We start from the raw sequence: 12,491 nt of genomic DNA on the forward strand, positions 1-12,491 counted from the left end.
AAAGTATGTCGATATCCACATACTTATCGACATATTTTAACTGTGTAAGGTGGTTGGAAGTAGTCAGTTATCTCTCTCGCTCTCTTAATTACAGCTGTATATTAACTCGTGAAAAACGAGCTTTGTGACGTTTCTAAAAGAACTGAAAAAAGTATGTCGATATCCACATACTTAGCGACATATTTTAACTGTGTAAGGTGGTTGGAAGTTGTCAGTTATCTCTCTCTCTCTCTCTCTCTTAATTACAGCTGTATATTAACTCGTGAAAAATGAGCTTTGTGACATTTCTAAAAGAACTGAAAAAAGTATGTCGATATCCACATACTTATCCACATTTTAACTGTGTAAGGTGGTTGGAAGTTGTCAGTTATCTCTCTCGCTCTCTAAATTACAGCTGTATATTAACTCGTGAAAAACGAGCTTTGTGACGTTTCTAAAAGAACTGAAAAAAGTATGTCGATATCCACATACTTATCGACATATTTTAACTGTGTAAGGTGGTTGGAAGTTGTCAGTTATCTCTCTCTCTCTCTCTTAATTACAGCTGTATATTAACTCGTGAAAAATTAGCTTTGTGACATTTCTAAAAGAACTGAAAAAAGTATGTCGATATCCACATACTTATCCACATTTTAACTGTGTAAGGTGGTTGGAAGTTGTCAGTTATCTCTCTCTCTCTCTTAATTACAGCTGTATATTAACTCGTGAAAAACGAGCTTTGTGACGTTTCTAAAAGAACTGAAAAAAGTATGTCGATATCCACATACTTATCGACATATTTTAACTGTGTAAGGTGGTTGGAAGTAGTCAGTTATCTCTCTCGCTCTCTTAATTACAGCTGTATATTAACTCGTGAAAAACGAGCTTTGTGACGTTTCTTAAAGAAATGGACAAGGAAATAATAACAAAAAGTGAGTCGAGAAAATTTAATGATCTACATTATTACCATCGCTTCTCTTTTGGGCAGAGGGAACGTTAATTCGTGGATTACGGCGTTATAGCGGATAATATCCCACAATGCCCCTGGGGGCGATACCGCGAGCGCGCGACGACGCGGCGTTCAGATTGAGATTAAAGTGTGTGAATGTGCGCGCGACTATGTCAAATAATCGAAATGTGTGTGCGCGTGTGATTGACAGTGTGTGTGTGTGTGTGGGGGGGGGGGGGGGGTGACGTACAAAAAAAGGCGCTCTTGAGAACTGCACATAAGAAGAGAGAGAGGGAGAGGGAGGAGAAAATAAAGTCAAATTGACAATATGATTGTGGGAGCGCGCTGGAGGGGCGACGGTCCGCTTAAGTAGTGATGTGTACAGTGAAGAAGAAGAAGAAGAAGGGGGGAGGGCTCCACTTTGTCACACGCAGGCTGCTGCGCAGATTAACCTTTCAATTAGTTTTTATCAGCTCCTCCGCGCGTCGCTCGCTGCCTCCTGCTCTTTTTTCTTTTTGCTTATTATTGTTGTTTTAAAGAAAAGACGCTCGGACGCGCCGCCGCGCGCGCGCTTCTCGACGCTTCGCTCGCGCCGCCGCTTTAATGAAGAGGAGTAAAAGGAGTAACCGAGAGGAGCAAAACTTGCGGAGGTAAACTGTTATTTACGCCCGCTTCTCTCTCTCTTTCTCTGTGTGTGTCTCTCGTACTAGTTGTGTGTTCGTGCTAACATGAAACTTGGCGTCGCTTCACCTCCGACCGCGACAGACGTCGTTTTCGCGTTTAATTTAATTACGTGTAGATATATTTTAAAATAATATATACATTTCAAACGGGCGGGTTGTTAATGTGAGAGAACTGGGAGAAAACGATAGGAGCTGGAAGAAAGTGCTAACTTGTATTCCCCACAGAACATTCGCTGTTTTCTGTGATTGGAGAGATTTGATAGTTATCGGTGATAAAGAGGTCATCTGTGCTTACGCACTTAAAAAAAAAACTGATACGCACTTTTTAACAACAACAAAAAAAAAATATATATAATATATATACATGTCGGGAGAATTTGCAGCGCTTCTTCACAGTGAAGGACATTTTTTTTTTTGGTGATAAAAATGACGTGCGTTCCACTTTAAATGAGTGCTCAAGCCTTTGCGGGATTTTTTTTTCTTTAATGCAAACAAATGATAGATTTAACAAACAGCCAATTAAAGTCCAAAACGATCCCAATCACTTTCAAGCTGTTTCGAGGAGGAATCTCTGTAAAGGTGGGCCGCCATTAAACGCCCCGAGAGCGATCTTTAAAAAAACTAAATTAATTAAGAACCTTAACCCCCCTCCCCCCTGCACACACCGAACGGTTAACGTCGCCTGTCGTCCGGTATAACTTGTTAATAACGCCTCGTAGCCGTTAAGCCGCCGTGCGCGCAGATTTCGAGCGTCGACAGGAGCGTGCTCACAGGAGGCACCTTAAGGGGCGGGTCGACAGCGTGGCTGAGTGACACACCGCGCAGCCAGTACCGTGCCTCCAGGAGACAGCGCGTGCCCGGAGATTGACGTGCGCTGTGTCAAACGAGAGGGCGGAGGCCGCCGCTGGCAGCCAATCGGGGAGCCGCTTGGGGGCGGGCGCATTAGTGTAGGTGAGGTTTAATGAGACTCCATTGGATTGTAATCAGCGTCATGTCGGATTCATGTAAACTACAACACTGTAACAAAATGGCGACTGTTTAGGTGACAGCAGGAACATTTGTCTCCCTGACAAGTAACAAGTAACGGCCCGTTACGGCGTTATCAGCGGAGCGCGCGGCCAGCGTCTGCTCGGCGGCGGTCCACAGACGCGTCACCGACGTGTAGCGGCGGCTGTCACCGAAGTGAGTATCGATTATAGATGTGTTATTGATGGTGGCCGCGAAAGTGGAGCTGTCAGAAAGTCAACTGGCAGCTAAAACTTTGCGCACGAGCTGGCTTTATGACGTTTGTCAGCTCTTTCTCTGATTTTTAGAACGACTGTGATGTTTTCGTACGTCTGGTGCTGCATGGGTAACTTTTATATTTTGCGGTGAAAACAGTGTTAGGACTTTTTACTTTTACAGAACTGACCAACTTTATGGCAAACTATGAAAATAGTCTTTTTCTTTTTCCTTTTTTTTTTACTGTCATGCGGATTTATGTGGATTAAATCACTTTGATTTCTTTAGCAGCCATGACACCTCCATCATCTACTTTTATATCTTCTTTAACATCCTTATATTGTTTCACTCCTCTTTTTAAGACCTGGCTGCTCCAGCAAAGTTTGTGAATTGTGCATGTCACCAATTTTCTCTCTCTTCCCCCCTTTTTTATTTTTAGATTTAATCTGGGATTTCAGTAACTAAAGATCCAGGTCACCTGTCACCTGCAACAGTGGGATTTACTAGTTCTAGCCATTTGGACACACATGATTGAGACTGAATGTGTGGATGGTAGCGTGGAAGGTAACCTTTTTGACCTTATTGAGGATGTGGATGTATCAAACAGTCAGCAGCACAAAGGAGGATTCTGCATGGATCACGTTTTTGCCAGCGTAATTGTTCAACCATGGTAAAACTTGCAAACCCTCTGTACACGGAGTGGATTCTGGAAGCAATACAGAAAATCAAACGGCAGAAGCAGAGGCCCTCGGAGGAGAGAATTTGTCATGCTGTGGCGACGTTGCACGGACTGGACAAGAAGGCCGTCCTTGAGCAGTTGGAATTAAGTGTTCATGATTGCTCTATTCTCAAGGTTACAAATAAGGGGAGCGCATCCTACAAGGACCCGGGGAATCCCGGGAGAATTGGATCGATTCCACCTGCAAACGTATCTGTGCCATCTAAGGAATCTATATGGAATTCAAGTGATTTGCGCCATATTGATTGGAATAAAATACTTAAGAGGGCCATCGAGGCCCTGGATGATACCCATGGCTCCTCGCTAAAGAACATCGAGAGGTACCTGAGGAATCAGGTTGACCTTTCAGACATTGTTGATAACACTGCCTTTCGGCAGAGGATACGGCTGGCAGCCAAGCGGTCAGTTAGCAATGGCAGGTTGTTAAAAAATGGTCCTCGGTATAAGGTCAGCCACGGCGGTGTGGAGGGAAGGAGCTCCAGGTGTCGAAGTGCTTCCCCCTTGGTCATGACATCATCGGTGATACTCCTGCCCCATGAGCGTGATCAGGTACACACACTGTGAACGCTTCTCATTGCTCAATCTCATCCCCCTTAGCCTTTGCTATCTCATAGGGTTGGATGATGTAGCCAAAGGTTTTTGTGCAGCCCCCTCACATTGTATTTGATTAAAGCATCATATCTAACAGTATTACTGTTTAGTTATTTTTTTAATTTACATACATATGGCTTTGCTGCACAGTCAGACTTCATATCCATGGTGAGAGCATAGTACTAGACCTCCCATGCACCTAATACCTGGACTCATGCACTTTGAATAGTTAGTTGTTTAACACCTAGTTTTGTTTGTTTTAAAAGTGGTCTTTTATGATTGACTGGTAGCGTTGACCCTGGAAAAAGTAGGTCACGGTCAGTGCTATTTGAACTCCGCGGCAGGGGGTTGTGAGATTAATGTACATCCCAAATACCTTGGGTCTACAATGATTTGATGTCAAGTAGCAATCCCACAAAGTCTGATTTTTGCATAAACAAGTAGGTCAAAATCAGCATGCTCCGAACCTGTGTGAGAGGGTTGTGTTCGTAACTTATATCCCAAAATAACTTGGGACTTTCTGTGACAATTTGGTGTCAAGTAATCATACGATGAACCCACAGATGCACACACACAAGCAGGCTATTTTTGCTAGTTGGCCCGGTTCTGACCCAGTAAAGGTCAGTGTTCTCTGAATTCTGACGAGAGGGTTGTCAGATTAATTTATATCTCAGATATCTTGAGTCTCAACAGTTTGAATGGATGGGCCACACACACAAACAGTGCAGTGGTCCGAGCTGTAAAGGAACCGGTAATCAAGTCGTTGCTAACACATAACTTTAACATCAAATTGAACTGCTGGGTCCTAGCCTGTGTGCTAACAAGACAATGTTGTGAATGGTGTACAAAGTGGTGTTTCTCCCAGCAAACATTTGTTGCAGACTGATCTATCACTCTGCCCTGATTGAGGGGGTTGCAGACTGAGCACATTTCTCTGCAATCCATGGAAGTTATTTGCTAGCGATCTTATGTTGCTATTTGGCCTGTTGCACTCATTCTTTTGGTTGGACAGTATGTTGTCCCAGAGTTGGTTTCGATAGATGCTATCATGTGAAAATCCTCTTTTGGCCACCATGTAGTTAATATTAGTTTTTTGGCAGTAACCCAGTCCACTACATTGTAGTTATTTTTAATTTATGGTGTGGTGAAACATGACCGTTAAGTACACTCTGGCCAAAAGAGAGTTATGACCACTTTATACAACTGGTAATACAAGTACACGCTTTCAGTAAGATATTGACTTTTAATTCTTAAGAATATTCTGGTATTGGAAAAGGGGTGGGGGTGGGGGGGGGGGATGTGAAATAAAATGTCCTAATCAACTAACATTTTCCCTGCACTTGCTAGGCCCAGGGCCCAGAGCGTCATAGGGCTGGTACAGCAAAAAATATAAATTAGTGGGTAGGTGAGTACCCACTAATTAAATCCAATAAATGCTGTCATCGACTCACTAAATTAAAAAAAAAAAACACAGAATGATAATTAAGTGACCAGACAGTGGCTAACTTTGATGCACTTGATCAATCAAAAAGACGACTTTGCTTCACCTTAAAATCCCACAGACGTTTCTGCCACCTGTTGGATGGTTAGTCTGTGAATGCCCGATGGATTATGGAAAATTAGGAACAGCTGTGGTGGAACTTCTCATGCAGTTAGTGTGTCACCTGCTGAACACTGGGCATTTTGTGTGCTCTGCCCATCAGAACTCGCCGTCCCACCAGTGTCAGCTAACAAGTTAAGCTAGCAACTGTGGAGTGAAACATGTTGCCTGTGTGGACAAATATGGGATGAAACATACCACAGAATGGGAAAGTAAAACAGTTCCAGAATGAATAAAACGTGGCTGGGAATGATATCAAACTTTTCATTGGTCCTGTAAGTTAGTGATTGCAAACTGGAACCACTATTCTGGTGCATTTGAAAAACGTCTGTCCTTTTAAACATGACTCCAAAGTCCATATTAAAAGGAAGACATTGTTCTTTACTAAATCGTATTGTTACATCAGCAGCTGATTTGAAAGAAATACTTCAAAATATTCAACTTATTTAGGCCCCTCTGTGATTGAAACTTAAAGTGAATAAATGGCTACAGGCAGTGCAGGCTCTGTATATGTGCTAGCCATAGTTCTTGCTAGCGTCAGAGTAACCACTCTTTAGGGTTGGGTATCGAGAACCGGTTCTTTTTGAGAATCGTTAAGAAATTATTCAATTCACATACATCGATGGCCTTTTTGCTTAACGATTCCCTTAGCGGTCCTTCAGAGCAGTCGTTGTTTTTGGTTGGTTGTAGTTTGTTGTCTGTATTACAGCATTTGGAAAGAGGTGTCATTTGATTTAAAACGGCTATTCGCTTTGAAGTTACTGATTCCGGAAGGTCGAATCTGTGAATATCTTTCCAAATTTACTTAACTAACAATAGTAACATGGACGTGACTACATGCCATTTGTTAACTCCCCACCAACAAAGTTATCCAGGTACTGGTAGCTCATTTTGCAAGTGAAAACTCTCAATTTCTGTTGAAATTTTCTAACTCTCTGACCATGTGATGAAGGTGATGTCTGTGCATCAAGACATAATGCCGAACCTGGCGAAATTGGCCTCAGCCATTGCTGTATTTCTTATTTCAACAGCAGGTATTTTGAGAGTTTCATATATGATAATTTTTAATTTACCATACCTGGTGTTCATATACTATTGACTTGAAGAAATTTAGATTGTAGATAACATGATTAGTATCTGAAACAAGACTTATTAAATGCATTTGCTTGTAGAGCCTCAACACACATGCATCATGATGAGACTGTCAGCCCAAGGCTGAGGTTTCAAGTAATTTATATTTTCAGACTGTGAAAGGGGCTTCTTCACTATGAAGAGGGTCAAGACTCCCCTCCAAAACAGACGGGAAGAAGAAACCCTGGACAACCTCCTGATGATTTCTATTGAAGGAGATGAGGCAGAATCATTCACTTTGAGTCAGCTTGCAAAAACTGGGTCAAGATGAATAAAAGAAGAATTGACATTACTGCCTGAGCATTATTTAATCAAATCTAGGATAAAATGTGCTTGTCACTGTTTTAGTTTCAATAAATGTTGTGATCTCATGATTTGGGTGTTATTGTGAGCATATGTACCCCAGGGGGAGGAGGAGTAACAGGAAGACAAAGGACGGGAAGGAGATGAACAGTAGTAGCCAGTAAACCCGTATTGATCAATATGTCTGGTATTTGTGTTTGTGTATTTATATTTATATTTGCAAATTGCTTTTACTTTAACTTTTGATACTCTGTGCTTCTTACCCTGTATGCTGATATACAATGCTACTGGAACCTCAGCTTCCCTGAGGGAGTCTTCCCAAGGGATCAGTAAAGGTTAATCTAATCTAATATTTTGGAAACATGGTATTTACAAGGTAAAAATATCATGGTCTAATCAAGTTAACTCCAGAGCTATTTGGTATATTTAATTGGACATGAAGACCCTTTATAAGCCCATAATGCAAAAGCTTCAGGGGGGCATCACCGCCCTGGGCTTCCCATTGGTGCCCCGTCTAAGTGGCCCCCGAACCACCAGCTTTTTATGGTGGTTTTTCCATTCCATTACTATGCTAAAAAAATCCTAATGAGAACCCTGCTAGGTCATACTTTGCTGGGAAATAAACAAGTAAAATGGACTGTCAGTCTCTATTAACAAAAGTTGCATTTAAACTGGGTTTAAGTTGTTGACATAGCAGATCATTCACTTTAATGTGCTCTCTTTAGCACAGTGACAGATCTTTTGAATGCAGCTTTTAAAGTTAATCGATATTATAATAGCCAAGTGGCCTCTGTGTGTGTGCATGTGTGTGTATGGCTTTGATCACACAAAAACTGGGGAGAGCTGACATTTGCCATTTGGTATGCTTATGTATTTTGAGTCAAGGATGAACACCACAAAAACAGAAAGTTGATAGGACAAATATTTTTGGGGAAATTAGCAATTTTAGCTAACCAACAAACAATGGATGTTGTGCTGCAATATACCACTGGACTTTGGGGTTTAAAATGCTATTAATGTGGTTCATGTTAGTTTAACAGTGTTGTTAGTGTTACTGATTTATTGGAATTTTGTTGTTCATTTGGTTTAGTCACTTTAGTTAAGTTATGTTGCCGTTACCATGAGTGAGTTCAGTCTCGTTGACAACATGAGTGAAATGTATATCGTGTTTGATCTCCACCCTGTTTGTGTCTAAAATTAGAAGCACCTGCATACAGTAAAGACAAACAACTCTGTGTGTGTGCCTGCTCGCATGCAGCTTTGATCAGGGACAAACAGAGCATAGCTGACATTTGCTGTTTGGTATGCTTATGTATTTTGAGTCAAGGATGAACGCCGCCAAACTGGAATGCTGATAAGACAAATAGTTTTGGAGAAGCTACAAATATTAACTAGCATTGTTAATTACATTCTGAATTAAAATACCATTCCATCAGGGGGCGGTAAATCATCTTTATAATAAAAGTGTGAGTATGTGCGTGATTTTAATTAGGATGTTCAATGCAAGTACATAAATAAATACATTGTATTGTAAATACATTAAAAATACATGGATGACACAATAAAGCGAAAACACTCATTTCTATTGTTTTCCATTTCAAAATTAAATGACAGAATAGAAGTAAAAATAAAATAAAAATAATGATGATGATAATAGTAATAATACTGATGATGATAATAATAATGATAGTAGTAATAATAGTGTGTATATGATAACAACAACTTAAACAATTTATAAATACATTAATACAGTAAATTAACATTAAAAATTACATAATTAACAGGAAATAAAAGGATTGAGGTCTTCTAAAAATTGTTGATGTTCTAAAAACATTCTCGACTCACACGCCATTCCATCTCATTGCTTAATTTATTACCAAAAAAAATGTCAGCTACCTATTTTATAAACACTGTCCAATCTAGAGCACGTGGATCCCCACGGGCAACATGCTAGTTTGGATGTATTTTCCAAACTCACTTGACTTGATTCACTGTCGCTGTGTGTGTGTGCGGCTGAACTTCCTGGTCCAGCCCACAGTGGAACTTCAGCATAGAGGAGAGAGTGGCAGCACTGTTGTCAAAAATAACAGCAAAATGTGTTGCCATGTAATCTTTTTGTTTGTTTGTTTATTCAACTTAGATGCTGTTTAAAAAAAGTACTCCGGTACTGTTCCATGGTCGTGAAACCATGCTGTTTATTGTGGTGACCTTCTTATGTTAACAGATGCATGAAAACTCAACGGGCGATATTGAGATCAAAAATGCTATTGCAGTCATGTTTTTATATTGTGCAACAAGTCAATGTAATAATTATTGTAGTTATTGTTTAAAACAAGCAATCGTGTCCTTTATGACCCAACAAGGCTTCACAAGGAACTTGATCAGCCCGTCTCATTTTTTTATGTGATGACTATTTTGCATGTTAAAAGATGCTGATATAGCCCAAAATCGGAGGGTCGTTAGTACTCACTAGTATGTACCAGAACCCCAAATTTCAGCGGTATGTATGCAGTAGTTTTTATGAAGTTGCTTGTGGAATTTTGAGGACCCACTCACAGATTTCCTGACTCACTGACTCCCCGTGCTTGCTCTGTTAATCACAGTTGGGGGGTGGGGTTGGGGGGGTTGGGGGTGGGGTTGGGGGGGTTGGGGGTGACACTTCCAGTGATTTTAACTTTATACCCTTCCACTCCAAATCCCAAAAATGTAGGTGTAGTTCTGCTTGTTAACACATGTAACAAGCTTGGTGACAATTTGGGCTGTACAACACAAGTTACTGTTCTAACAAGGAATTTAACAGGCAGCGACCATGTCAACATTCCCTTGCAGAGTTGGCGTGGGTAGAGGTAAAAACACAAAGCAAAATAGCTGGCATCATTGTGTTGTTGAGTCAGGATTCCATGTAAAAAAAAAAAATAAAAAAAAATTGGTTAATCTTCCACTTTGAATTTCACTGAAACTTCACACAGTGGTACCACACCAAGTGAGGATGTGCATGAAGGAAAGTAATTCCAGTCCAGCATCCTCAGGGAGAGATAATTGGACTTTTATTTGTAGTTAAATAGATCATGTTTGTCAAATACATTTACAAAGGTTGATGAGTTTAATGCCGATGTTTCGTCCCAACAGATTTACTACCACTGATGCCTCTATAGTACATGCAAGCAGCTACTGTGGCAGAGTGAAAGCTATAGTTTTTTTTAGGCTGATCGTAGATCACTAGTTTGCAGAGGAAGGAGAAGGTGAATGTTGCTGTTAAATCAAGGATGTCCTTCAGGTTGTTTTCCTCTGATCCAAGTACCTTAATGTTGAGTATTTGGCAGTACAGTGAGTATTTACACATCCAGTATAATTCAGATTGCAGTTTTATTTTATCTGTTGCACAACCAGTCACACATCTTCACAATGGAGTGGACAAGAGAACTTTAGATTTCTTAAAAAGATGATGGTCTTAAAATGCTGGTGATGTGATGGTTGAGTGGTTAAAGAGGTGCACTTATGGCTAGAGGAGTGTTGGTTCAGAACCCTGTGAGAGTGGACCAGATATGTCTTGGACTTTCTTTGCATCACTTATTAAAAATTACAAACATGGTTTTACTGTGTGATACATTTGTCTGGACAAGGCACTTCTCAAGACTGTGCAAGAATGAAACTATAGTGAGGAAGGCCACCCAGACAATCCTGAAGAAGTTACAGGCTTCAGTGGCTGTGATTGAAGACGTAGTGCAAGTTTTGCATTTTGCATCATTATTTGTACAGCTTCATGATGAAGCGGTATGGAAGATGATTATCTTAAATGGAAGACTTGACAGTTCAGCTGCAGTTTGCCAGAAGGCACATGAGAGGTGCAAGCCTAGATTTGATCTGTTTTGTTGTATAAACATCCTTATCTGCTCCACTATGAAGCTGTGAGTGCTAATGCAAATTGCACTATGCATAATTTTTCCAATTGCAGCACCAGACTTTTGTAACTCCTTAAGAGTTGTCAAAGGTTTCTTGGTGGCTCTCCTCACTCGTCTCTTTGTACAGTCACTCGGTTTGTTGAGAGCTGCCTCCTCCAGGTAGATTTGCCATATAGTATCACATTGTTTGTATGAAGTCCAAGACATTTTCAGTGATTTGGAAATGTTCAAATGTCGGTCTATTGACTTGTCAGGAATCTGATTGTAAAAAATCGTGATATACTTGTGTTACACTAAAGGCTACAATTACTTATGCAACACATCATTTTGGCTTTTATATTTTTATTTCATTTATGTCATGTTGGAGAAATTACTTTTCACTGTCAGATTAAAGGGCATAACTTTAGAAATTTTTAGATACAGAAGCTTGGTTTATTTATTTTAATTTGATGTCATTTCAAAATTAAGTAGAGTACTAGCTCGAGGGTTCACATATTCACTGTAAATGCACCTGACCATAGGCTGTAGACAGCAGCTCTGTTAATGGAGATTTGTTTGGAACTTGGAACAGTGGTACTTGTGTGATCTAAACACCAAGGCGAGGGTGAAAGCTTGGACATATGAGAACCGATGCCATCCAGAGTCCACGGCTGTGGCGCTGTGCTGTGGTTGGTTTCCATAATAAGAGGGCTTGGATAATCATAAAGTCATGCTGACAGTGGGGTGGGCAGCCTGCTGCAGGATTCCCACACGTTATGTAACTGTAGCCCGATGACCTTAAGGGATATGAATCACCCCTGAGAGTTGCAAAGCATTTATGCACAGAAATGCAATCTTTTAAAATCAGAAGGCCTGTTACTGAAGCCGTGTGTTCGGACAAAGCAAACCCAAACAAACATTCCAGTTGTCTTGGTTTTGCTGCATAAGTAGGTTTTGCAGTTTGCAGTTATTTTTGCTTTGTTCTGGCACCACAGCACACACTGCAGATGAGTGTCTGTAAATGGCAGCACTTTTAGTCTCTCTTTGCAATTTTCCGACAGCTGAGCACAGGAGAGTGTGTTGCATTAAAAAAGAAAGAAAGGTTTTGGATTTTTTTTTTTCCCCTCTGTGCGGCCTGATAAGGCGGTGCAAACTCATCGTGTCTTCAGCAGATTGTGTCTCAACGGCTTATCAAGATGAAGTGCGGTCTAATAGCTTATGCTGAAGTTATGCATCTCAAGTGGTGAGCAGCGTCAGGCTACAGAGCCGTGGGCCCGCTCCCCCGGCAGTTTCACAGTGAATAATCAGGAAGCGACACCTTGATGCTGCAGCCACGACTGCGTCTGTGGTCAGGCCAAAAGTGAAACCGAGAAGTGTTTAGAGACACAGTGTCCTGCAGCGCTTTCTCATCGCC

General features: G+C 40.9%; 1 protein-coding gene across 3 annotated transcripts in view; it reads left to right on the forward strand.

Annotated features, from left to right (window-relative positions):
• Positions 1 to 1,321: 1,321 nt before the first annotated feature.
• Positions 1,322 to 12,491, forward strand: part of kat6b (K(lysine) acetyltransferase 6B) — a 103,512-nt gene continuing 92,342 nt past the window's right edge. Inside the window, exons 1-2 of one of the 3 annotated variants that reach the window (XM_034194141.1) lie at positions 1,322 to 1,578; positions 3,272 to 4,120. In XM_034194141.1, coding sequence (XP_034050032.1) covers positions 3,500 to 4,120 — 621 coding nt within the window. In that variant the 5' untranslated portion in view covers positions 1,322 to 1,578; positions 3,272 to 3,499. Of the gene's footprint in view, positions 1,579 to 2,549; positions 2,794 to 3,271; positions 4,121 to 12,491 lie in introns of those variants that run through there. The other 2 variants (XM_034194139.1, XM_034194140.1) reach the window with 2 other exon arrangements.

This window comes from Thalassophryne amazonica, chromosome 18 (assembly GCF_902500255.1).
Source record: "Thalassophryne amazonica chromosome 18, fThaAma1.1, whole genome shotgun sequence".
NCBI lineage: Eukaryota > Metazoa > Chordata > Actinopteri > Batrachoidiformes > Batrachoididae > Thalassophryne > Thalassophryne amazonica.